The 26,912-nt window shown below is 38.3% G+C and overlaps 1 protein-coding gene across 4 annotated transcripts in view; it reads left to right on the top strand.

The window, feature by feature from the left end:
- The window catches only part of msi2b (musashi RNA-binding protein 2b), a 576,812-nt gene extending 562,846 nt beyond the window's left edge, over positions 1-13,966 (top strand). For 3 of the 4 annotated variants that reach the window (XM_088320758.1, XM_088320756.1, XM_088320757.1), the window contains 3 exons: positions 4,586-4,740; positions 11,808-11,880; positions 13,145-13,965. In XM_088320758.1, coding sequence (XP_088176884.1) covers positions 4,586-4,740; positions 11,808-11,849 — 197 coding nt within the window. In that variant the 3' untranslated portion in view covers positions 11,850-11,880; positions 13,145-13,965. Of the gene's footprint in view, positions 1-4,585; positions 4,741-11,807; positions 11,881-13,144 lie in introns of all 4 variants that reach the window. The other variant, XM_088320755.1, reaches the window with a different exon arrangement.
- Positions 13,967-26,912: the final 12,946 nt, after the last annotated feature.

Below are 26,912 nucleotides of genomic sequence, written 5' to 3'. Positions count from 1 at the left end.
GGAGATCAAAGAGATCAAAGCCAGGAGAGAAAGCTTACCACGTGTTGTGAGTCATTATTTTATTCATATTTAGTTTCTTTTGTCTTTTATTAGCATATTTGGTATTGGAGTAATCCAAAAGTAATTTAAAATAATCCAGTTAAAGTAACCCTACCCAACCCTGCCGGAGATCAAAGAGATCAAAGCCAGGAGAGAAAGCTTACCACGTGTTGTGAGTCATTATTTTATTCATATTTAGTTTCTTTTGTCTTTTATTAGCATATTTGGTATTGGAGTAATCCAAAAGTAATTGAAAGTAATCCAGTTAAAGTAACCCTACCCAACCCTGCAGGAGATCAAAGAGATCAAAGCCAGGAGAGAAAGCTTACCACGTGTTGTGAGTCATCGTTTTATTCCTATTTAGTTTCTTTTGTCTTTTATTAGCATATTTGGTATTGGAGTAATCCAAAAGTAATTGAAAGTAATCCAGTTAAAGTAACCCTACCCAACCCTGCCGGATATCAAAGAGATCAAAGCCAGGAGAGAAAGCTTACCACGTGTTGTGAGTCATTATTTTATTCATATTTAGTTTCTTTTGTCTTTTATTAGCATATTTTGTATTGGAGTAATCCAAAAGTAATCGAAAGTAATCCAGTTAAAGTAACCCTACCCAACCCTGCCTATATATATATATATATATATATATATATATATATATATATATATATATATATATATATATATATATAATATACAGTATATTTATATTTTTTATTATTATTATTATGTAAATCACACAGTGCCCAGGTACAAGGCAGATGTTTTAGTGTGGATTTTGGGCACTCCACCCACCTAACACCTAAAACGTACGTAAATACACACAAAAACTGAAGTTAACACACAGATTCCACAAAATGAGCCTTAAATCGCTTCTCTCTGTGCTTCTGGGTTCCGGGAGAGACTATTTACTGTAAGAACGGGGGCCGGACAAAGTGAATCATCAAAGATTGCTCTAAAGACATTGCCATTTTTCGTTCTCCCGGGCTTTTAGTATTTCTCAGACTTTTCCAAAAAACCTTTCATTAGTCCTTCTTTTACTTCCAGGGTAAAATGTAGTGAGTCACGTCCCGCAAACAAACCTGGGTCAAGTTTTCCCATTTCCCCCCCGCCGCCATTTTCCTTCTCTCGACTCGCCCGACAAATTGACACACGGCTCCGAGAGCTCTCGGAAGTAATGACCGAATTTTTTCCTGTCCTCCGGTCGAACGTCTGGTGCCATAAAAACGAAAGAGGCCATAAACTCAAATGGGCAAATGTGTGAGAGGCCGTTTGAGAAGTAAATCGTTCTTGCTCTCAGATATAACGTCATACCCTCGCACATGCACAACTATACTCTCATACATATACAGTCATACTCTATGCACAAAAGCTACTTTACACTTTCATACATACTACTATACTCTCATACTCATTACTATACTCTCTCACATACGACTATAGTCCCATCTGCACTAGTCAAGTCATGTTTATTTGTATAGCCTTTAATCACAAAGAGTCTCAAAGGGCTGCACAGACCGCCATTACAACATTATATCAGTACTATATTCTCTCACACATACCAATAAACTCATTACTATACTCTCTCACATACGACTATAGTCCCATACGCACTAGTCAAGTCATGTTTATTTGTATAGCCCTTAATCACAAAGAGTCTCAAAGGGCTGCACAGACCGCCATGACAACATTATATCAGTACTATATTCTTGAACACATACCACTATACTCTCTCGCACATACCAATAAACTCGTTACTATACTCTCTCACATACGACTATAGTCCCATCCATACACACTAGTCAAGTCATGTTTATTTGAATAGCCCTTAATCACAAAGAGTCTCAAAGGGCTGCACAGACCGCCATTACAACATTATATCAGTACTATACTCTCTCACACATACCACTATACTCTCACACATACCAATAAACTCTCACAGACACACTAATATACGCTCCCACAGAGTTTACAATGCTCTCAAACACACACTACAATACTCTCTCTTTTGCACATATGACTATGATCTCATTTACACACTACTATGCTCTCTCACATATACTACTGTAATCTCTTACACATACTACTATACTGGGAGCAATTCCAGTTCTATGTATAACTTAATAACATATATGCAAACAACAGTGTATGCTGCTATGGTTACCAAATGATCCAAAGTAAAACCACACTGAGAGGTGGTCATTACACTAGGTGTGAAAAAAAACCTTATAGTAATAGGAATTTTAGTGGGGTGTGGGAACAATAGTAGTATGAGAGTAGAGTAGCATTTGAGAGAGTTAATAGTATTGTGTGTGTGGGAGTATAGTATTGCGCCTGCCAGTGAGTACCAGTGTGTGAAAGAACCCATAGTAATGTGTGTGGGAGTGTAATAGTATGTATGGGTGAGTATAGTAGTATGTGTGTGAAAGTATAGTAGTGTGAATTTGAGAGTATAGTAGCATTTGAGAGAGTTTATAGTATTGTGTGTGTGGGAGTATAGTATTGCGCCTGCCAGTGAGTACCAGTGTGTGAAAGAACCCATAGTAATGTGTGTGGGAGTGTAATAGTATGTATGGGTGAGTATAGTAGTATGTGTGTGAAAGTATAGTAGTGTGAATTTGAGAGTGTAGTAGCATTTGAGAGAGTTTATAGTATTGGTTTTGTGGGAGTATAGTATTGCGCATGCCAGAGAGTATAAAAGTGTGTGAAAGAATCCATAGTAATGTGTATTGGAGAGTAATAGTATGCGTGTGTGAGTATAGTAGTATGTGTGTGAAACATAGTACGGTGCATGAGTTTTTAGTAGTCTGTGTGAGAGAGTATAGTAGCATTTGAGAGAGTTTATAATATTGTGTGTGTGGGAGTATAGTATTGCACATGCCAGAGAGTATAAAAGTGTGTAAAAGAATTCATAGTAATGTGTATTGGGAGTGTAATAGTATGTGTGTGTGAGTATAGTAGTATGTGTGTGAAACATAGTACGGTGCATGAGTTTTTAGTAAGTAGTCCGTGTGAGAGAGTATAGTAGTGTGAATTTGAGAGTATAGTAGCATTGAGAGAGTTTATAGTATTGTGTGTGTGGGAGTATAGTATTGCGCATGCCAGAGAGTATAATAGTGTGTGAAATAATCATAGTATGGTGCATGAGTTTCTTGTAGTCTGTGTGAGAGAGTATAGTAGCATTTGAGAGAGTTTATAATATTGTGTGTGTGGGAGTATAGTATTGCGCGTGCCAGAGAGTATAATGGTGTGTAAAAGAATCCATAGTAATTTGTTTGGGAGTGTAATAGTATGTGTGTGTGAGTATAGTAGTATGTGTGGGAAACATAGTACGGTGCATGAGTTTCTAGTAGTCTGTGTGAGAGAGTATAGTAGTGTGAATTTGAGAGTATAGTAGCATTTGAGAGAGTTTATAGTATTGTTTTTGTGGGAGTATAGTATTGCGCATGCCAGAGAGTATAAAAGTGTGTGAAAGAATCCATAGTAATGTGAGTAATAGTATAGTAATAGTATGCGTGTGCGAGTATAGTAGTATGTGTGTGAAACATAGTACGGTGCATGGGTTTTTAGTAAGTAGTCTGTGTGAGAGAGTATAGTAGTGTGAATTTGAGAGTATAGTAGCATTTGAGAGAGTTTATAGTATTGTGTGTGTGGGAGTATAGTATTGCGCATGCCAGAGAGTATAATAGTGTGTGAAATAATCATAGTACGGTGCATGAGTTTCTAGTAGTCTGTGTGAGAGAGTATAGTAGCATTTGAGAGAGTTTATAATATTGTGTGTGTGGGAGTATAGTATTGCGCGTGCCAGAGAGTATAATGGTGTGTAAAAGAATCCATAGTAATTTGTTTGGGAGTGTAATAGTATGTGTGTGTGAGTATAGTAGTATGTGTGGGAAACATAGTACGGTGCATGAGTTTCTAGTAGTTGTCTTTGCGAGAGAGTATAGTAGTGTGAATTTGAGAGTATAGTAGCATTTGAGAGTTTATAGTATTGGTTGTGTAGCAGTATAGTATTGCGCATGCCAGAGAGTATAAAAGTGTGTGAAAGAATCCATAGTAATGTGTGTGGGAGTGTATTAGTTTGTGTGTGAGAGTATAGTAGTATATGCATGAGTTTCTAGTAGTCTGTGTGAGAGAGTATAGTCGTGTGAATTTGAGAGTATAATGATATGTTGGAGAATAATAGTATGTGTGAGGGAGTAAAGTACTGTGAGTATGAGATGTGAGAGAGAATTATAGTGTGAGAGAGTAGTGTTTGTGCATGGGTATGATTGAATGAGAGTCTGAAGTTGTATGTGAGAGCAAGTATGCTTTACATCTCAAACAATCTCTCATAAAAATGTAACAAACCAAGAGCGTGTCACTCTCCCTGTCGACAAGTTCTCATTCTGCATGTTAGCTGCTTGCCACTTGCTTGCTTTGTCTTGTGCATGGAGCTCGATTAAAACCGCAACCCGGATTCCATTTTTATTGCCCAGTGATGAGAAACACGACAAAATGGTGGCTTTTGATTCTGAGCGGCTGTGCTATACCTTGTGCTCGTATGCAGGCGGCAACCCGTCCAGGCCCGGAGCTTTCCACGGGGCCAACAGCCCGGGCCCCGTAGCCGACCTTTACGGACCCGGCAGCCAGGATTCTGCCGTGGGCAACTACATCAGTGCCGCCAGCCCTCAGCCCGGTTCCGGATTCGGCCCCAGCATCACCGTGAGTGTTCTACCGTTACCCGTTTTTGAGCATGTTTTTTGCGTATAGCCTGTTTACTGTTTCCTCTACGTCAGCGTTGTCAAACTTGTTTTAGCTGGGGGCCACAAAAGCTATAAAAAAAAATCTCACGGGGGCCGGACTAATACGTTTAAGAGAAAGAGAGGGAGAGAAAGAGAGAGCGATAAACAGATAGGGAGAAGAAGGGAGACAGAGTAACAGTGAGAGTAAAAGAGAGAGCAGAATAGAGATATGAAAGGAGAAGAATGGGAAAATGAATATAGAGAGAAAAAGAAAGTGAAAAAAAGAGAAAGATAAAAAGAATAAGAGAAGTGAAACGACAGAAAGAAAAAAAGAGTCAGCAGGAGAAAGAGACAAAGTGAGGTGAGAGAGAGGTCGAAAAAGGGAAATAAAGAGTGTGAGAAAGAAAGAGTAAAATAGAAAGAAAGAGAATTAAAGTGTAAATTTGAGAGAGAAAATAGAAAGAGAGCAAGACAGAAAAAGAAAGAGTGTGAGAGAAATAGAGAAAAAGAGAGAGCAAGAGAGCGTGAACAAGAGAAAGAAAAAGAGGGAGAAATAAATAAAACAGAAGTTAGTTCGAGAGAAATACTACCAGAATTGTTTTGCAAGTGTTAACTGGCTTTGGTGACATCCGGTGGAAATATTTAAAACGACAGCTCATTTTCCTCTTGCGCTTCTCTCACTGTTGTCTTGCGGGCCGAATTTTAACCATTGGTGGGCCTGATCTGGCCCGCGGGTCGCCTGTTTTACACCTGTGCTCTACGTGTATAACTTGCTAAATTGGAAGCCCAACTCTCTTCATGAATCAGGGAACCAGCACACTTGCTTCTGTAACGATCTCTTGAAAATATCATTTCTTAACAACAAATCGGGATTCCCACGGATCCCTGCAAAGTCTTAAAAGGCATTAAATCCTTTATTCTAAAAATAAGGCCCTAATTGGCATTCAAAAATTCTTCAAGAAAATTGTTGAAAGTCTCATTAATAAGATTTTTTTTGTATTTTTCTTAACAAAAAACTCAAATTTCCGCATGAGGTTTTGACATTAAACCCAAAGCCTCAGGGCCCGCAGAACTGATTGTGAAGGCCTCGGAGTAGATGTGATTGGTCATCTGCTTAAAGCAGTGCAGCCAGGAAGAAGCAATAAAAATAAACTGACAGACCATTTTGAATTATTTATTATTTATTAAGTATTTGTGGACAAAAAATGTAATTAACAACACAATGATTTGTTTCAGAAGTGTTTGCTTAGGCCAGCAGAGAAGGCCTTGCAGGCCACGATGGCCTAAATAATTCACCTTGGTTTTATGGCCCTAGAATGTCAAAACAATGGCAGGAATGCTGAAGCTGAGCTCCAAGGGAATAAAAAGAAGAAAAAAAATGAAATGCCGGTGCTGCACTTAGCTTGTGAGGGCTTGTTTTTAAGAGTTGGGCACAATTAAACGGACCCAGGGAGAACGGCCCAGTAAATAAAACCCGTTTTGTTAGAATAACACAGAATTAGCTTACGGGTTGAGGCGGCATCATGAAGAGCTCGTTATTTCTTCAGGACGAGGTGAGAAAGCTAACTTTTAAAGGAGTTATTCCAAATGGAAAATGGAGAAAGAGCGTGCTAATTGTTTTGTGGTATCCCAACCAAAACAGAAACCGGGTTTCTGATTTGTGTCAAAACAAAACCTCTCTTAATTGTTTTATAATATTTGTTTGGGAGATCAAGCAGGCTCGTTTTCAAGGCAAATTTTTGAGACTGAAACAAAAAGCACGAGTAGAGCTCATTTCAGATTTAATCGATCAATCGGGTGAGGTAAAAATGTCAGGAACAGGATCAGGACCCAAATGCGTGACGTTTCTCACACAAGCCTTTTATTTTACGGGAAATGGGGAGTTAGGGCAGCACGGTGGCGCAGTGGTTAGCGCGTGTGCGGCACAGTTCTGAGGTCGTGGGAACCTCCTGCGTGGGTTCAAATCCAGCTACCGGCCTTACTGTGCGGAGTTTGTATGTTCTCCCCGTGCTTGCGTGGGTTTCCTCCGGGCACTCCGGTTTCCTCCCACATTCCAAAGACATGCATTTCAGGTGAATTGGCCGGTCCAAATCGTCCCTAGGTGTGAATGGGCGAGCGAGTTGTCTGTCCCTGTGTGCCCTGCGATTGGCTGGCAACCAGTTCAGGGTGTCCCCTGCCCACTGCCTGGAGATGGCTGGGATGGGTTCCAGCCCCCCACGACCCTAATAAGGATAAGCGGTACAGCTAATGAGATGGGATGAGATGGGGAGTTATACATGCAGAGGTTTGTTGACGGACTGACAAAGGAAGAGTGAGAGCACTGAGCTCAAATAGAAGGAAAGCGGGGGCGGCAGTGGCTCAGGAGGTAGAGCGCTCGTCTTGGGATCAAGAGACTGCAATTTGAATCCCGGCTTCTATGTGTTACATGTCGAAGTGTCCCTGGGAAAGACACTGAACCCCCAATGAAATTAAATGAAATGAAATGAACCCCCAATACCCCCAATAAGCAGGTTAGCGCCTTACATGGCTGCACGGCCGCTATTGGGAAACGTGGAGCACATTGTAAAGCGCTTTGGGAAGTCTTGACTTGAAAAGCGCTATATAAATGCAGATCATTTCATTTCATCTGTCAACAAGCCGCAGCTGGCGCCACACGGGCGGGGCCAATTGGGTGCCATGGCAACTGTGACAATAAATGTTTATTTAGTTGCTGTTTTGGCCCATGAAAATAGAGAAAAGTGCTACTTGAAACGGAAAACAAATGTTTTTAAAGAGCAATATTTTAACTCGGTTCCCGCATTGCCTTGAAAAGTCTTAAAAGGCATTGAATTCCGTATTCTAAAAATAAGGCCTTAATTAGCATTAAAATGTCTTTAAGTTATTAGTCGAAAGTCTTTCTATCTGATTGAACTGATAAAGATTCTTGCCATGTTTCTCAACAAGTCTGCTTAAAAATGACGCCAACACTGCTCTCTGGTGGCTTCGCTTTGCCATTGCATTTTTTCTCTTGCGATTAACGGCAGCTTCCCTAAGTTTGTATGGCATGGTCTGAGAGGTTGCACCCATGAGGACAATTGCATGTTACGCCTAAACAGGGCACTGTGAATTGTAGTAGTGCAAGGATTATGTATGAGTAATGGATATTTCTTCTGGGCCATGCAAAAAATGACGGTGATGGTAGTGTTTCCCTGTGGTAAATTGTAATGGGAAGAACAGACACCCTATCTGGAAATATAGGTCTCAAAGAGGGAAGCACGGCAGCGCAATGGTTAGCGCGTGTGCGGCACAGTTCTGAGGTCATGAGATCGAAACCTTCCTGTGTGGAGTTTGCATGTTCTCCCTGTGCTTGCGTGCGTTTTCTCCGGGCACTTTGGTTTCCTCCCACATTCCAAAAACATGCATGTCGGGTCGAAATTGTCCTTAGGTGTGAATGGGCGAGCAAATTGTCTGTCCCTGTGTGCCCTGCGACCAGTTAAGGGTGTCCCCTGCCCACTGCTTGAAAGTAGCTGGGATGGGCTCCAGCACCCCCGTGACCCTACTGAGGATAAGCGGTGCAGATAATTGATGGAGGTCTCAAAGATATATTCAAAATCTACTCAAGATCCAAAAACTTTACAGTATGCCTTGATAAATGCACAGACAAGATTACAAATTCCATATGTAAATCAGATATACGTGTGAGTCTGCAAAATACATAATTCACATCGGATTTCTCCGTTAATGGTACCAGAAAATTGGAAAATTTGCTTGAATATGGCCATGAAAAAGGTGCATGAACCCTGAACAATAAATAACAAAATCACGAAACGTTTATTGTCGAGAATTTTCAGCGCCCATCAAATCGCTTCTTTTCGGGCGCCTCATAAATCCGATCCGCTTTTGTATTTCATGCAACAGTCGGTCGGAGGGACAGATGTTGCACCTTGTTTACAACCTCCGCAGTCCAGTAAATACATCTGACGGCGGTAAAGAAACGTCGGCTCATCAAATCGATACTCGCGGCGCCGGGAGCTGAAGAGGCTGAGCCAATATTAGTCGCTGGCGCACGCCCGGGAGTAGATTTACATCCGATCGGAAGTCCATCGCCGACAAAATGTGAAATGCAAGTCCGCTTAGCCGTGACACCGACCAGGTCAACTGTATGTGGATGCTGGGTTGCCATGGTAACACCGCTAGAATCATCAACATCGTTTAGTGCATTTCCCCAAATTCATTGGGATATTAGATAACAGGATGGAAAGATAGATAGATAGATGGATAGATATAACAGGATGGAAAGATAGATAGATAGATAGATAGATAGATATAACTGGATGGAAAGATAGATAGATAGATATAACTGGATGGAAAGATAGATAGATAGATATAACTGGATGGAAAGATAGATAGATATAACTGGATGGAAAGATAGATAGATAGATATAACTGGATGGAAAGATAGATAGATATAACTGGATGGAAAGATAGATAGATATAACTGGATGGAAAGATAGATAGATAGATAGATAGATAGATAGATAGATATAACTGGATGGAAAGATAGATAGATAGATAGATAGATAGATAGATAGATAGATATAACTGGATGGAAAGATAGATAGATAGATAGATAGATAGATAGAACTGGTTTGCATATCTCCATTAGAATAACTCGTTAGCATGTATCCATCAGCATAATTTATTAGCATGTAGCTCTTAGCATTTAGCTGGTAGCATAACTTCTTAGCAAGTCAAATTTGATGCCACGGCTAAATTATTAACAAAAAAAATTCTGCGCCGACGACAGCTATCATTTTATTACAGAGACCCCTTGATACGTCCCGCTACGGTTATTTTCAGTTCACTGCTTCGCGGATTTTGAAATGAATTGATTTGTCTTAATTGTCATTGATATCAACATATCCATTGTGTTCTGCAGCAGACTTCAGATTGCAAACGCTATCAAGGGTGCAGGTTAGGAAGGGATTTGTGTGTAAAGAAATGATGATGCAATGATGGGCTCCAGCACCCCCGTGACCCTACTGAGGATAAGATGGATGGATTTTCCGGTGGTCAATTTAGGGTTTTCTGTGCGCGTTTAGTCGGGAAATACGGTAATTTGTTTTGCAATTCTGAAAGAAGTCAAGATTCCGCCTGGCTGATGATCCCCGTACGTCACGAAATGATCCACAATCAGGCGTCAAAGCGGAATGCCGACGGGCTCGTCGTCATCAGACTGGAGAGTCACGCTCGGCTGCTTCCATTAATCCCTTTAGCCGCTATCAAAATGGCGTCTACCAAAGGAAGCCTAATGATTTGAACTGTTTTTATATGCGAGACAATTAGAACGCAATTAGCCGATTGAGGCGATAAGAGCGGCTAATCACGGCTGAAAGGGTCGCTCCCTTTTCTCCCCTCCGGCAAGCTGCCGGCAGAAATCCCCGCAACCCCCAAACCCGAATACCCGTCCCCCGTCTTCTCGCCCGATTAGCCGAGCATCTCATCTGCGTGTGCTTTTTCTTTGAGTATCGCTACTTTCTTTAATTGTGTTAGCATGTGACTGTTAGCATCAAGTTGTTAGCATGTACTCGTTAGCACGTCGATAGCAATAAGGAGATGCCTTAAGGGACAGTATGAAAAAAAAATATCACATCTTTAGTAATAACATAGTAATAGCACTGTTATTACACTGTGTAATTCAAAATGAATGGGCCCATCCGAAATGAATAGGGCCCAGACATTTCAATGGGTCACCATGGTATGTTTCCAGTAATGTACCACATGATATTTAACCATGGGAAAATGGTGGATGCTAACGGATTAGCATGTAGCTGTTAGCATTTAGCTGTTAACATAACTTATTAACATGCTGCCGTTACCATCACTGGTTCACGTGTCTCTTTTAGCATAACTCGTTAGCATGTATCCATGAGTATAATTTATTAGCATGTAGCTCTTAGCATTTAGCCATTAGCATGACTCATTTGCATGTAGCGTTAACATTTAGCTGGTGGAATAACTTCTTAGCATGTAGCTGTTTGCATGTAGCTGTTAGCATGTAGCCTTTAGCTTAACTTGTTATGTAGTTGTTAGAATAACTTGTTAGCATGTATCCATTAGCATAATTTATTAACATGTAGCTGTTAGCATTTAGCATGACTTGTTTGCATGTAGCCATTAACATTTAGCTGTTAGCATAACTTCTTAGAATGTAGCTGTTAGCTAGTATCCATTAGCATAACTTGTTAGCATTTATCTGTTTGCAAAACTTGTCAGCATGTAGCCGTTAACATGTAGCCTTTAGCATAACTCGTTTGCATGTAGCCGTTTGCATAACTAGTCAGCATGTAGCTGTTATTATGTAGCCGTTAACATAATTTGTTAGCATGCAGCCGTTACCGTAACTGGTTCGCATGCCTCCGTTAGCATAACTCTTTAGCATGTATCCATTAGCATTATTTATTAGCCTGTAGCTGTTAGCATGACTCGTTTGCATGTAGCCGTTAACATTTAGCTGGTAGCATAACTTCTTAGCATGTAGCTGTTTGCATGTAGCTGTTAGCATGAGTCGTTATCGACTGGTTATCATGTAGCCATTAGCATAACTTGTTAGCATATATCTGTTTGCATAACTTGTCTGCATTTAAGCATTTAACTGTTAGCATGTAGCCTTTAGCATAACTTTTTTGCATGTGTCCGTTTGCATAACTCGTCAGCATGTAGCTGTTAGCCTTTGGCTTAACTCGTTATCATGTAGTTGTCAGCATAACTCTTTAGCATGTATATATTAGCATGACTTGTTAGCATGTAGATATTAGCATGAGGCTTCAGCATGAAGCCGTTAGCATGTAGCAGCGCCAGCCCAACACTTTGCCACTGTGCTTACAGCACTGTTGGCCTGTGATTTTGAGTTCTCATGAAATGTTGCTAATTTATGAGAGCTCACAAACTCGGTTATGTTAGCCTAGCCTCACTGTTTTGCAGTTGCAAGCTAGTAGCTAAGAAACAACAACAAAAAAAGTTTCACTGAATTGCAAACTGACCTGTGCACTAACTGTCTACTTCTAGGGCCCCTTGATTGCAACCGCTTTTACAAATGGATACCATTGAAGAGGTGGTCTGTTTTGCCATCTCAGAAGAGGTATTGCATTTTATTTTATGTGCTTTTGTCTTTTCGCGAAAAGAAAGCTAAATGTATCCGGCCCTATGTGGAAAAAATAATTGCCCCCGGACCTCATAGCGAGTTGGGCCACCTTTGGGACGGATCATCTAACATTTACGATAATTGATAAAGAGTCTTTCAAGATGAGGGATTTTGGCCCATTCTTCTTTGCAAAATATTTTCAAATCTTTCTTGCTGCAGGGCCAGGTTTTTCATATTACTGATGATCATTATTTCTTGTCATGTTTTTTTTTTTTTACACATTTTCACTATAATTTTAAAGTTTTTGTGGTAATATACTTTTTTTATTAAATTAAGTATTTCTATACTATATTTTGAACTTTTTTTTTAAATAAAGAGTATTTTTCCATATTTTAAGTGTTTTTCTTAGTTGTCATGCTAGTTAACTGGGCAGTTGATTGAGTGATAGAATTTTACTGAAAAATAAGAATTTTTTGTTTTTTAGATAGAGACAGACAGACAGAGACAAATAGATAGATAGAGGGATAGAGATAGATGGAAGGATAGATAGATAGATGGATGTAGGAATAGATGAGGGACATATAGATAGATGTAGAGAGATAGATAGAGATAGATGGAGGGACATATAGATAGATGTAGAGAGATAGATAGATGTAGAGAGATAGATAGAGATAGATGGATGGATAGAGATAGATGGATGGATAGATAGATAGATGGAGGGATAGATAGATGGAGGGATAGATGGAGGGATAGATAGATAGATGTATATATAGATAGATGGAGGGATAGATGGATATATAGATAGATGTAGAGAGATAGATAGAAGGATAGATAGATAGATAGATAGATAGATAGATAGATAGCTGGATGGAGGGACAGATAGATAGATACATAGAGGGTTAGAGATAGATAGATAGCTGGATGGAGGGACAGATAGATAGATAGATAGATAGATAGAGGGACAGATAGACAGATAGACAGACAGACAGACAGACAGACAGATACGTTATCCATCTCCGTAGGGAAATACACACTTCCAGCAGTATCCTTGTGTTGAAAAATAAAAGAATAAAAGATATAGAATAAAAAAATTAAAGATATAGAATACTATAATTACTATACTACTACTATAATAATTTACTATCATTTAAATTTCTTCTATGGTAATTTATTTTGTATTAATTAAGGATTTTTTCTATACAATATCTTAACCTGCTTTTCAAAGTAAAGTGCGATGTTTTGTAATGGTTTTTGTGCACAGGTGGCGCTACTGAAGCACAGCGGACGCGCTCAAAGAGCGAGCGAGTGCTAAACACAAGAAGAAAGAAAAGAAAAGTGTGGAAAGCCGACGACTGCTGTACAAAATTCCGAGCCGGCGCCTCTTGGCTCGCTCTCTCGGCTTTCCGTCTTTGGCGTCCGGTTTGCGTCCGCCTCTTTTTTCCTTTCCCGTCACTCGAAGTCTCGCGTGGCTTTCGGTGTCACTTTTTGTTTTTGTTTTTTCTTTTTTCTGCTTTTAAAAAGTGAGCGGCGCGACAGACAAAAAAAAAAAATCAACTTGTAATGTGTTTGTCTTTGGTAGCTTGAAAGAGATATGGTGCGCTTTAGACCTTTAAAAACAGATGCGTCAAGAATAAGCTAAGAAACGGAGTTATCGTTTGAGCCGGCTTTCTGGGTTGTTTGACGAGCTAGCCCAAAAAATTGGGTCTTTTCGTTGAATCTAATCCTGAATTTGATTTCAAATTCCAAATAATTGTGACCAGGGTTGGGTAGGGTTACTTTAACTGGATTACTTTCAATGACTTTTGGATGACTCCAATACCAAATATGCTAATAAAAGACAAAAGAAACGAAATAGGAATAAAATGATGACTCACAACACGTGGTAAGCTTTCTCTCTTGGCTTTGATCTCTTTGATCTCCGGCAAAACTAACATAAAATGTGAAGGAAACAAAATGAAAATAAATCCAAACAGCATTTTTGCCGTTCCATGTATTCCGTTACTCCCCAAGCCTGCACAAAATGGAGTCATTTTATTCATATTTAGTTTCTTTTGTCTTTTATTAGCATATTTGGTATTGGAGTAATCCAAAAGCAATTGAAAGTAATCAGGTTTAAGTAACCGTAACCCCACCTAACCCCGATTGTGACATTTATTCAAAACAACCTAAAAATCTTGGGTTGTATGGTGCAAAGCCCAAATAAACAACTACTGTAATTATTAGTGTATAACACGCTTTTCTTACCGTATTCCTGCGATGATTATTCAGTCAAGAAATATCGCTGACCCAAATCACAAAACATCGTTTGCTACAGGAATCATACATGAGATCCGGGTTCGATACCCATTTCATCCAACCGCAAATTCCAAGCTGAGAAAAACTGAAAAAAAAAGGTCATTTTTAATCCGTGAATATCCTCGCAAAAATTTGTTTAAACCAACCCAAAATATTGGGTTGTTCAAGTTATTAAAAACCTAGAAAATAAAAGTTGGGTTGTAGTGTATAAAGCTAACACAAGTAAGAGGGTTGTTATTTTTTTTAAACATTTTTAATAACAAAAGTTTGAATGGAACAAAAGAACTCATATTAACCCAGTACTTTAGAAAATAGATGGTATTTTTTATTTAAACCCTTAATATTGTGTTCTTTGTTTAACATAACCCAAAATATTCCGTGTAAAAAAAAATAAAGTTGGGTTGTATAAAACCAATCTAAAATAAACAGTAAAAAACAGGGTCCTTTTTTCAAATACCAAAATCCTCATAAAAATCTAAGAGGTATTGAACAAGACAACCCAACATTTCCACGGTAGTTTTGCCCAAAAAAAGGGCATGTTTTAAACCCCTAAAAATTTGGTCGTTTCATTTTAAATCCAGTCTTTTTTTTTCATTAAATCTCTACTAATTACAAAATTAAAAAAATGTGCAATCAAACAAAACAACCCAAAATTAAGTATGTAAATTTTACTGATAACAGCGCCCAAAAATGTCCTTTTCAAGACCCCCAAAAGTCTCATTATTTTGGTTTATATTCCCCAAAATGGTGTCATTTATTTAACCTAACCCAAAATAATGGGTAGTACCCTTTTTAACAAACACCTCACTACTATATATAGACATATATAATCTACTCCTTTTTTAATCAAATGTACAACAATATTGACCAAGTTTTGACCCAAAAATGTGGATTCGAGCAAAACAAAACTAACCCAGTATTGCATATAAAAGAAAAAACCCAAACCCCAAAACCTCACCATTTATAATAAATAATTGTGTGCTTATTTTGGATATTGGGTTGTTTTTTTTAAAAAAACATATAAAGTTGGGTTATATTGTACAAACTTAATCTTTAAAAGAAAGATAATTGTGTGCTTATTTTGGATATTGGATTGTTCTGTTTATAAAACCATATAAAGTTGGGTTATATTGTACAAAGATAATCTCTGAAAGAAAGATAATCTCTAAAAAAATAAAACAATTCTAACCACAACGTAAATAATCCCTAAATCATGACTTTTATACAACACCCCCAAAAAAATCTTGACATATGATTTTGTTTTTTTAAATGTGGAATTGAACAAAACAACCATATTAACATAACCCAGTAGTTTTACTCAAACCTACACGAAAAACTGATTCCGGAAACCCACAGAAAATCATTTCATTTTCCTTTACACCCCCCAAAAATCCTATCATGTAACCCAAAACAACCCAGAAAGCGGTCAACCCAATTGGGTCGTATTTTCGACCGGAATGTATCAGAAGCGAATCGGAAAAGTTTTTTTAGAGGATTTTAGATGTTGACGAAAAGACAAAAAAATCAAAAAGGTAAATCGGATACGAGGGTATCAAAGTAATAAATCTTAGTAGCGCTTTAATTTTTCGTGACGTCTCATTGTTGAAACACGATCATCCGATTTTGGGCAATACAAAGAGGACTCACATATTTTTATGGTCCTTTTTTTTCACAATTGTTTTTTTTGGGTTGTATTGAGATATCTAAATATTTTATATACTGTATATATATATATAGATATATGTTTACATATATACAGTATATATACACAGTATACAGTATATATAGATATATACAATATATATATACACAATATACAGTATATATATATATATATATATATATATATATATATATATATACAGTGTATATAGATATATGCAGTATATATGTATAGATATATACAGTATATATATACATATACAGTATATATATATATATATATATATATACATATACAGTATATATATACATATATATATACAGTATATATATACATATACAGTATATATATACATATACAGTATATATATACATATACAGTATATATATACAGTATATATATATATATATATATACATATACAGTATATATATACTGTATATATATACATATACAGTATATATATACATATACAGTATATATATACTGTATATATATATATATACAGTATATATATACATATACAGTATATATATACTGTATATATATATATATATATATATATACTGTATATATCCATATATCCTGTATACTGTGTATATATACTGTATATATGTATACATATATACTGTATATATACTGTGTACTGTATATATGTATACATATATACAGTATTTATATAGATATATATATATGTTTACATGTATACAGTATATATGCAGTATACAGTACATATAGATATATATGTATACATTAATACAGTATATATATATACACACAGTACACAGTATATATACATATATACAGTATATATCTATATATATACTGTATATATATACAGTATGTATGTATATATATATATATATATACAGTATATATCTATATATATATATATATATATATATTCTATGCTATAAGAAAAAAATTTCATATAACGACATTGTGAATTTGCGAAAAAGAAATGTAGCTGTACATATTATTCCATTGACGGCATATAACCAACTACTCAGTGAGAGAAGAATAGCATATTTTTGTGATGGTGTGTCCAAGAAAATGTTCTAGCGTGTGAATAGAAGACAAATTCCGATTTTTCGGAGAAAAAAAAACGGCGACGACCACCGGTGACCACCGTTGCTCTGTAAATAGTCGAAATCGTTTTACCAGCAAATTTGCTAACGATGTGTTGAAGTCAGTTTTATTCGATTGAAAAAAAGAAAAAAAAACGAATGAAATCACTTGAAAGATTCGATTTTTTGGGGGGGTTAAAACGAAGAGGGGGGGATATCGAATCCAAAGCACAGTGTACTTTTCGATTGCATTTTGTGCGTCCGCGGACACGTTTTTTGTACTTTTTGTTTTCTTTGTTTTGGATCGTCCTGGTCCTTTCCCGCTAATCTTTCGGGAAGCAAACAACGTACGGGTGCACGAGCCCGCTTCTGTTGTTTTACGATGAATTCGGTTTTTGTGTTTCTTTATCATACCTCAGACCGGCGCGTTCTGTTGTGGGACCGCCGGCAGGTTTAATTTATTCTCGCCGAAATGAAAACACTGAATGATTGAAAATGATCTATTTATAAAAAAGCGATAGAGGAGGAGAAGAAATCATTGCACTGTGAGCCGTTTCCACTTTTTTTTTTTTATCCTTTGGGACGAACGCGAAGGATTTTTGTGGAATCGTTTGAGAAAGTGGACGGCGAACTTTATGGGGTTGCCGGGCGATGTCAGGCCTCGGCCATTTTGGACCTTTTGCGTTCTAATGGAGTCCGTTTGTTCGGAATTAATTAATCAAAGATCATTAGTGTTGGGTTTCAACAGCCTTAAGAATCAGTTTTTCTTCTGATAATCCAATATCGATTCATGATTGAAGATGCTTTTTTTTCCAAAATATTTTATGAGAAAATCTTTCAAGCATTTTTTGTTGTATTTTTTCTATTTTCCTGAAAATATCTCTCGAGTTGTACAAGGATACTGTCAATTCCGGACCGCGGGCGCACCTGATTACGGTAAAATTTATGAAAAAAACTCAACTTTGTTATTGTATAAGCCGCGTCGGATTTTAAGCCGCAGGCCTAAACTGTCACGACCAGAACGGAATCAGGACCCAAATGCGTAGCGTTAACCCCAAGTTTATTGATAGAAAGAGGAAGGGCAGCGCCCGCGATCCGGTGCTTGCTGGACACCGGAAGCAAGCCACTCAACACAATCGGATCAAGATCTGAATACGGAAGCGGATCTTCCGGAGCGAGAGATGGCGGTGTAAAGGACGGAATAAACAGGTCGATAGCCAGGATAGGAGAGCAAAAAGGTGGTTGGGATCAAAAACGGGTCGTAAGCCGGGACGGGAGAGCAAACATGGTCGGAATCAATAACAGGTTGTAGCCGGAGACACACGGGGAGATCAGGAACGGACGGGTGGAAAAACGGTTGCAAAAAGCGGGACCGACGGGAGTCAGGGTCAAAATGCTTGCCTTGTAACAACAGAGGTTTGCTGATGGACTGACAACCGGAGAGTGAAAGGACTGTGCTTAAAAAGGGACAAGGGGAACCAATCAGGTAGACCGCAGCGGCTGGCGCCAAACGAGCGGGCACAGGTGATGCTAATCATGACATAAACAGCCATAAATAAAAACTCTTTCACGTCCATTTTTTACATTTAAATGAAATCAGCGGGGAAATGTCTAGTACAGAAAAGTAACACATTAAGGCACCCGTTTGTAAACTGTGTCTGCAGCTGTTAATCTTAATCGTCTAGCGCAGTAGTCAATATTATTAAATCAACATATACGCAGAATTGCAACAAAAACGTTCTCAAAACAAAACTCAGTGTACTGTCCTGACTAAAATCCTTAATCCCCTGCAATCACACCACCCTGTATACATGCTGAGCCATGCGACTGATCTTAAGCTCTCCCATCCCTTGCGCACATGACAAAGTGATAGGAAGGAGGCCAAGTATTGATACTTCTACATAGAAAATCATTATATATGCCAACATTAGATACTAAGGAGGGTACACGTTAATAATCGTGACATCTTTGAGACTATCGCTTGAAAATATTTAGAATTGTTTCTTACTAAAATGTAATGGTTTCGAAAGATCTATAGATGATTATTTTGATTCTTGCATTACATTTTGAATTCAGAATTATGATTAAAGGGACTGTGCGTCATGCTTAGTGCCTCTTAGTGGTACAAACAACTTTATTCAGTGAAAAATAAAAAACATTGATTTGAATATTAGGCAAAAAACAAGGAACTATCTTATCAATGTTAAATTTGATTAAAGGGACAGTGCGTCATGCTTAGTGCCTCCTAGTGGTACAAACAACTTTCATTCAGTGAAAAAAAAAAAACAGTGATTTGAATATTAGGCAAAAAAACAAAACTATCATACCAATGTTAAATTTGATTAAAGGGACAGTGTCTCATACTTAGTGCCTCTTAGTGGTACAAACAACTTTCATTCAGTGAAAAAAATATATAGATTTGAATACTAGGCAAAAAAACAAGAACTATAATCTCTCATCTCATTAGCTGCACCGCTTATCCTCAGTAGAGTCGCGGGGGTGCTGGAGCCCATCCCAGCAATCATCGGGCAGTGGGCAGGGGACACCCTGAACTGGTTGCCAGCCAATCGCAGGGAACTATAATACCAATGTTAAATTTTATAAAAAATGGTAAATGGTCTGCATTTATATATCGCTTTTCAAGTCAATGAAGACCTCCCAAAGCGCTTTACAATGTGCTTCACACTTCACCCATTCACACACACACACACACCACTAGGGAGTCAGCCAAGCAAGGAGCCTACCTGCTTATTGGGGGCATTAGGGATTCAGTGTCTTGCCAAAGGACACTTCGACAAATACCACGGAGGAGCCGGGAATCGAACCTGCGACCTTTTGATCCCAAGACGAGCGCTCGACGTAAAAAACAATCATAGGTCGAGAAATTCCCATTTATTTTACATATTGGAGTCCCTACCTAGAGGTCGCTGCATGTTTGTTTGTCCCAAGCTGTGGCTCTGGTTTTTGTTAAACAGTGCCATCTAGTGGTCAAGTATTAGACTTTGGGGCTTTAAAGAACAGATTTTCATTTTTCTATGAATCGATATTGGATTTTCTAAGAAGATTGAAAAAAACAAAAACAAATGCAGTTTAAACTCTTAGATGAATATCAAAATAACAAATGATGATGACGATTCATCCCTGCAGAGGTGCACGTTCCGCTGTATACCAATTACGTTTCTTCTTTTTATTCTTATTATTTTCCTTTCCGGTTGTTGTCGCGTTCCCGAAACAACAACGCTAAGAAAAAAAATGCTGGAAACTTTTAAAGTCGACGGAATGGAGTCGTGATCGAGTAATAATTTTCGACGAGGAAAAAAAAAAAAACGTGTATTGTTCACATGTAAAAGAAGAAAAAAAACGGCAAAAAAAAGCAAACGTAAAAAAAAAAGGAAGATGCTTCTTTGCTGATTTCTAGTTGGATTTTGTTGTGGTTTCTATATGATAATAATAATAATTGTACTATACTATTAAAATGTACTGTGCATCTGTTGCTTTTCTCTCTTTCCATCCTCTTTGAGTTGCTCATTGATGTGATTTCATGTAATAACTTGTAAACGCAGTGCTGTCTTTTAGCCCTCTTCCCCCCGTCTAGTGCTTCGTTGTCGCCCTCCGTCTGCTCTACCTCTCCTCTCCCACGTAGGACTCCTCCATATACACCACGACGTAGCTGCGAGAGGCTGTTTGAGATGGGAATCCGACTTGCTCTCGCGTATAATGTCAGTCTCTCACGCATGCACAACTATGCTCTCATACAGACGTGGTCATACCCAGAACAATCCCTACTATACTCTTTCATACATATTACTATACTCTCATACACACTAATAGCACAGACTACTCTCATACACTACGATACTCTCTCACACATAGTATGGTATTCTCATACACTAGTGTACTCTCTTGCACATAGCACTTTACTCTCATACACTCATTACTATGATCTCTCAAACATTACTATACTCTTATCCATATACAGTCATACCCATGCACAATTACTGTTATACTCTCATCCATACTAGTATACTCTAATACAGAGAGCTATACTCTTCCATGCATATTACTATACTCTCATACTCACTATTATACTCTCTTTCACAGATTACTCTCATACACTACGATACTCTCACACACATGGTATGGTATTCTCATACACTACTGTACTCTCTTGCACATAGTACGATACTCTCCTACACTTATTACTATACTCTAACATTATTATACGCTCATCTGCACACAGTATCATGTGTGTATGAAAGTATAGGGGTATGTGTGAGAGAGTTTAGTAAAAGATTATAGTACTATGTGTGTATTGTAGTGTAAGAGAGTACAGTAATTTGTGTGAAGGCGTATGTATGAGAGTAGTATTCATAAAAGGGTATGGTAGTTTGTACATGGTTATGACTGTCTAGGTGAGAGTATAGTCATATGAGTGAAAGGGTATAGTGTGCAGATGAGAGTATAATAATAAGTGTATAAGAGTATAAGACTATGTGTAAGAGAGTACAGTACTGTATGAGAATACCATACTATGGGTGAAAGAGTATAGTAGTGTATGAGAGTATTGTAGTCTGAAAGAGAGTATAATAGTGAGTATGAGAGTATAGTAATATGCATTAAGGAGTATAGCTCTCTGTATTAGAGTATACTAGTATGGATGAGAGTATAACAGTAATTGTGCATGGGTATGACTGTATATGGATAAGAGTATAGTAATGTTTGAGAGATCATAGTGATGAGTGTATGAGAGTAAAGTGCTATGTGCAAGAGAGTACAGAAGTGTATGAGAGTATCATACTATGTGTTTGAGAATATAGTAGTGTATGAGAGTATAGTTGTCTACGCGAGAGAGTATAGTAGTGTTTATAAGAGTATAGTAATATGAATGAGAGAGTATCATATTCTCTGTGAACAAGTATAGTCGTGTGTATGAAAGTATAGTACTATGTATGAGAGAGAATAGCAGTGTTCTTGCATGGGTGTGACTGTGTGAATGAAAGTAGAGTAGTGTACGTGTGAGAGTAAGGTGTTAATGTGAGAGCAAGTATGACTTACTTCTCAAACGGCCTCTCATACATAGTGACCGTAGTAGACATTAAACCAGTCCAGACATGCGCCAGGCCTTCCTCTCGCTGACCGTGTTAGATTTTTTTCTGTTCTCCGTTCTCCCCTCTCGCCCTACTTGGACTCGTTTTTCTGTTTTGTTTTTCGCCTTTTCTGCAAACAGAAGCTCTCGTGAATACCCAAAAGAGAGCGAGAGAGAGAGAGAGAGAGAGAGAGAAACACTTGCTGGGAGGTGGAAGCGTACACGAGGCGTTATTTGAATGTCTCCAAAGGGGGCGCCAATCTCCCTTAAACGCCCGATATGCAAAACGCGCCGCCTAGGATTTGTTTCGCTCAGTGTAGTATTTCTGAGAATTAATTACCAATTACTGCAGTTGTGTGAAGGAAACTGTTCGTGTGCCGCCAAGCCTACGAAGACCAGAGGGGAACCCTATCCAACATTAACATTGCAAAATAGGATCCGAAATATGACTATCTCATAATAACTTCCTGCAAAAGGTCCAGTGAGAAAATGGAGAAAAAACATCTGTTAAATAATCTTTCCAAGTAAAATTGTTTTGTTACCCTGGTGGACAAATTGGTCATATGGTAAATGGTCTGCATTTATGTAGCGCTTTTGTTTTCTTTAGTTTCATTTTTTTAGGAATTGTTTTAATACAATAAGCAAATGTTATTATTTGGGGTAATCATAGTTTTTTTTCTTAAATAAATATGAAATATTTAGTTTAAATAATAGTCCTAATTTTTATAAATATTCTTCTTTTAACTATTAAAATGTTAAAGAAATTAAAAATATTTATATTTAATACAAAATAATAATAAATAATACCTGTAATTCATCAGGGTTTGTTATATTTTTTTTTCATCAATAAGATTCAATTTACGTAATGGCCCTCATTTTTATTTTTATTTTATTATTATTTATTTACAATAGGGGACTAACTGCGTTCAATTTTCAATTATGTTTAGCCTCAAAAAAAATCACGCGACTGCTCGTGTTTATGTGCAACATAAAAAACATCACGAACAAAAAAAAACAGGAAGAAATTCAAAAACATGGCGTCTGTTTGTGCCATCTCATCTTCTATCCAACAGGGTCAAAGAAAGTGTTCCTTCGCATTACCTCGACTTGCTAGTCGTTTAGCTTCGTAAAAGAAAAAGTAACAAACGAAAACTTGAACTTTCTTTGCCGCCAATGGCCTCCGTAGTGTAGCCTAGCGTAGCTTAGCCTAGCGTAGCTTAGCCTAGCCTTAGCGATAGCGTCGCTTGGACTTTAAGGTAGCACGGCTCCGTGACTCAATCCCTTCGATCGCAAACTGACAGCGCTCGCAGCTGATGAATGTGAAATCATCGTAGTTGACTTCCTGTAGCTTCTCCTTTAAGGGAGAATGGGAAAAAAACGAGAAAATACTTGAAAAAAAAACTTCAAGTTTGTGTACTAACGTTGAAACTTGAATCCGGAGGCAAGTGCTAGGCATCTTGTCAGCGACCGCTCAGTTGAATGTCTCGGGGACGACCAGGTCCTTTTCTCCGCGCGTATTCGCTCTAAATAGCTCGGGAGATAATGGAAAACACGTGTCATTTTTAGTAGGAAGCATGGCCACCTCCCATGCAATCGCCGTATTCCAAATAGACGCTAGCAGTCTTCTAGGTAGTCGCCGTTTGGCTAGGGGTGTCCGTCGTTGCTTTCGTCGTCTTCGGTTCATTCCTCACACTTGCCCCCTCCCCCTCCCCTGCCCCTATCTATTTCATTGTCCCCTTCATGGACTTTTTAATGGCGAGAGATGGACAGACGGACCCGACTGACCCGATCTGAAAGAGTCTTTCAGGTCACCGTATAGGCTTGCTAAAGCCCCGTTGTAAAATATATGGAAAAATAATCATGGGTGGATGGGGGTCTCTCACATATCAAATGTGGAAAGTCTAATTTTATATTTGTATTTTCAAATAATAATATTGACCAAAAAAAAAACGTGTCTGTGAAAGGTTTCCATCCTCTACTGTGGTCCAGAAATTGATGTGTGTGTCTGGAAAATAAATACAATAAACTGAATTGTTATATGACTTGCTTTTGCTGTTTAAGAGAGTTACTTTTTAATCTCCGCTGATGAAAACTATTAGAAAGGGTTTGGTGCAGCTCATCGGTAAGCATCAAGCCTCTGGGAATGATTTCAGTATGAAAAATTCCCGAGTGGCTTCGATTAGATCTTTGTCCACACTTCAAGGTAGCCCCCACTTCCTAATCATGCTATATCCAGTGATTGAAGTGCAGCGAAGCAGTGTGTTTGAATTTTAAATATTTTTCCTTATGTTTTCAGGAGCATTGTGTCCTAGTGTCAAAACGTAAAAAATATTTTGGGGGGGAAAACTATTAGAAAGGGTTTGGTGCAGCTCAACTATAAGTATCAAGTCTCTGGGAATTATTTAAGTATAAAAAAATCACCTTTAGATGGCAGGAGTGGCTTTGATTAGATCTTTGTCCACACGTCAAGGAAGCCCCCACTTCCTCATCTTGCTTGCTGTATCCAGTGATTGAAGTGTAGCGAAGCAGTGTGTGAGAGAAGCAAATATATGGATAAGTTCAGACAGAGACAAAGTCCTTTAGTCTTCATCGGGGCAGAGAGGGATGACATTTCGTGCACTTCCAAAGGAACAGGTTCATCGAAATCATGTGAATAAGTTAAGTGTTCTTGCAATAGAATATGTATTTGCAAGCAGTGTTTTTGTGTTAAGGGAAAGCATTGTTTAGATCAGGGGTATCAAACATAGATAATAAGATAATAGTTTGAGGCCCCCGCCTTAATATTAAAGTTAAAGGGACAGTGTGTTTTTCCACTAGATGTTGCTGTAAACCGTCGTGCCACTACAAAACGAGTGCTAAAAGCACAAAGGAAGAGGACAAAATACCGAGACTCAAGGTTCTTTTTGAAAAGAGAAATAAATGATAAAATAAATTGCGTGTCCAAAATGCAATAAAGATATTCACTGACTGTGTTTTTATTCAAGGTTCATTAGAAGGTTAGGCTGTGTGGAATGCATCAGATGTATTTGTGATAACAGAATTCCTGTGAGTGCTGACGCAGAAGGCCAGACGCAGAAGGGCAGACGTCGGGGTGCCGCTGGTATGCGAAGATTGTGGAGCCCAGTCGACACGCCCTCATGCAGGGAGAAGACCAATAAGAGAAAGCTAACGTTAACTACAGATGACACATGGCCAATGGGATGTCTTTGCTTTTTTTGTTGAAGTGTATAAATGATCCGGGGCAACTGGGAGGGGGTAGTCATCTCCTTTGGGCACACTTAAACCTGCTATTGTGAATAAACCCACCCCCGTGTGGAATTGCCAGCTCCCTGGTCATTTCTCTCTCAAAAAACGAGCGTGCATAATTGTTGGATGAATGTGGGTCGTGTTTGGTTAATGGAGTCAGATAACTGATTCGAACGATTTGGTAAACGGTACATTTTGATAGAAAATTCCCAACAATACAAATCTTCCAATTTCTATAAACTGATCTGGTAGTGCCCGACAATAACTCGTTCAGTATTGGTGCAAAATCTAATTGTTCGAGTAATGAAGCGTTCCCCGTTCGAAGCAATGGTATTCGTTTTCATATAGTGTCCAAAATTAGCTCAACTGGGAAGGTGCTGGTGTTTTAAAGAGTTTGATGTGGGTTCAAACTCCATTAAAAATTCTACGGTTAGGGGTCTGGTCCAATAGCCATGGTTAGTCCATTAATGTTGGACCTAGGATTTCGGCTTTACCTGTGGTTTTAGGTAAGGTTAGGCTTAAAGAGTTTTCATTGTATTATATCTATAGATTTGTGGGTTCCATCCCAGCTTCTGGTCGGAGCCAGGGTTTGGGTTTAAATTGGAGTTAGTGTTATGGTTTTTGCTGTAACTAGGATTGGAGCCATGGTTAGTGAGTTAGTGTTTTGGTTGAAGCTGGGGTAAGGGTTTTTGCTGCAACTAGGGTTGGTTTGGTTGGGAGGGGGGGGTGGATTTTTGTAAGGTTTATCCATTATCGGTCAAATCATAATACGCTACAAAGCCAAGGGGCCGAGACACTTGCCCTCAGCCAAGAGGCTGAGTCAAGGGTTGGTTTGGTTGGGAGCTAGGGTAAGGGTTACGTTTTGGTTGAAATCTGTATTAGCACCGGTAGCTCAAATGTTAGTAGGTCAGTGATATGCTCACGAGTGTATGGGTTTCAGAATAAATGACAAAAAGAGTACTTTCATCCATTCAAAGGTAAGTAACGTTAAAAGGTGCTCTGTAAATCTATAAAAGCCTCTTGTCACGACTACAGCCCATGAACCAAACAAAGCAACGTGATTTGGCGTAATTCTGCTTCTCCCTTGCGGCTGTTTTTGGTACTGCAACGAATGAGGCGTTAAAAGGATGGTTTTCCTCACGAACTCGATGTCAGATTTGGATGGAATAAGCTTCCTTAGCGGGTTAAAGAGCAAAAAAGAAACAATTGGAAAAAAGAAACAAAGGGAAAGAGAAAAACATATTTATATATAAATACATATACTAAAAAAAAAGAACACCATTTTTTTAAAGACTTAAAATATCCTCTTGACACAGATTTTGAATTGTAAATGGTCAATGATTTTCATTTAAAGTGTTAAATTTTCAGTGCAGTATTCTTAACAAACTATAATTGTTCATAAACTGTTTTAATAAATTGTTTTTGATTTAGAAAAAGCCGTTTTTATCCTATTTAATTCGTTTAACGTTACCCGCGTGAAAATTGGTTGTAAAATCTTAACAGGAACGTTGACCCGACCAATATGGCCACTACATAAGCACGCTGACGTAAACAGTCTTTATATAACAGGGGTTGCCATCTCCCAGAATGCACCTGTGATGCAAGGCCCGCCTTGCAAATTAGCGTGCCATTCAAGGACTCTGCTCGCTCATAAACGCCGATTAAAAAACACT

The sequence above is a fragment of the Urocampus carinirostris genome, chromosome 17, assembly GCF_059441175.1.
Source record: "Urocampus carinirostris isolate Australia breed hairy pipefish chromosome 17, RoL_Ucar_1.0, whole genome shotgun sequence".
Classification (NCBI taxonomy): domain Eukaryota; kingdom Metazoa; phylum Chordata; class Actinopteri; order Syngnathiformes; family Syngnathidae; genus Urocampus; species Urocampus carinirostris.
This window is presented reverse-complemented; position numbering and strand designations above follow the sequence as displayed.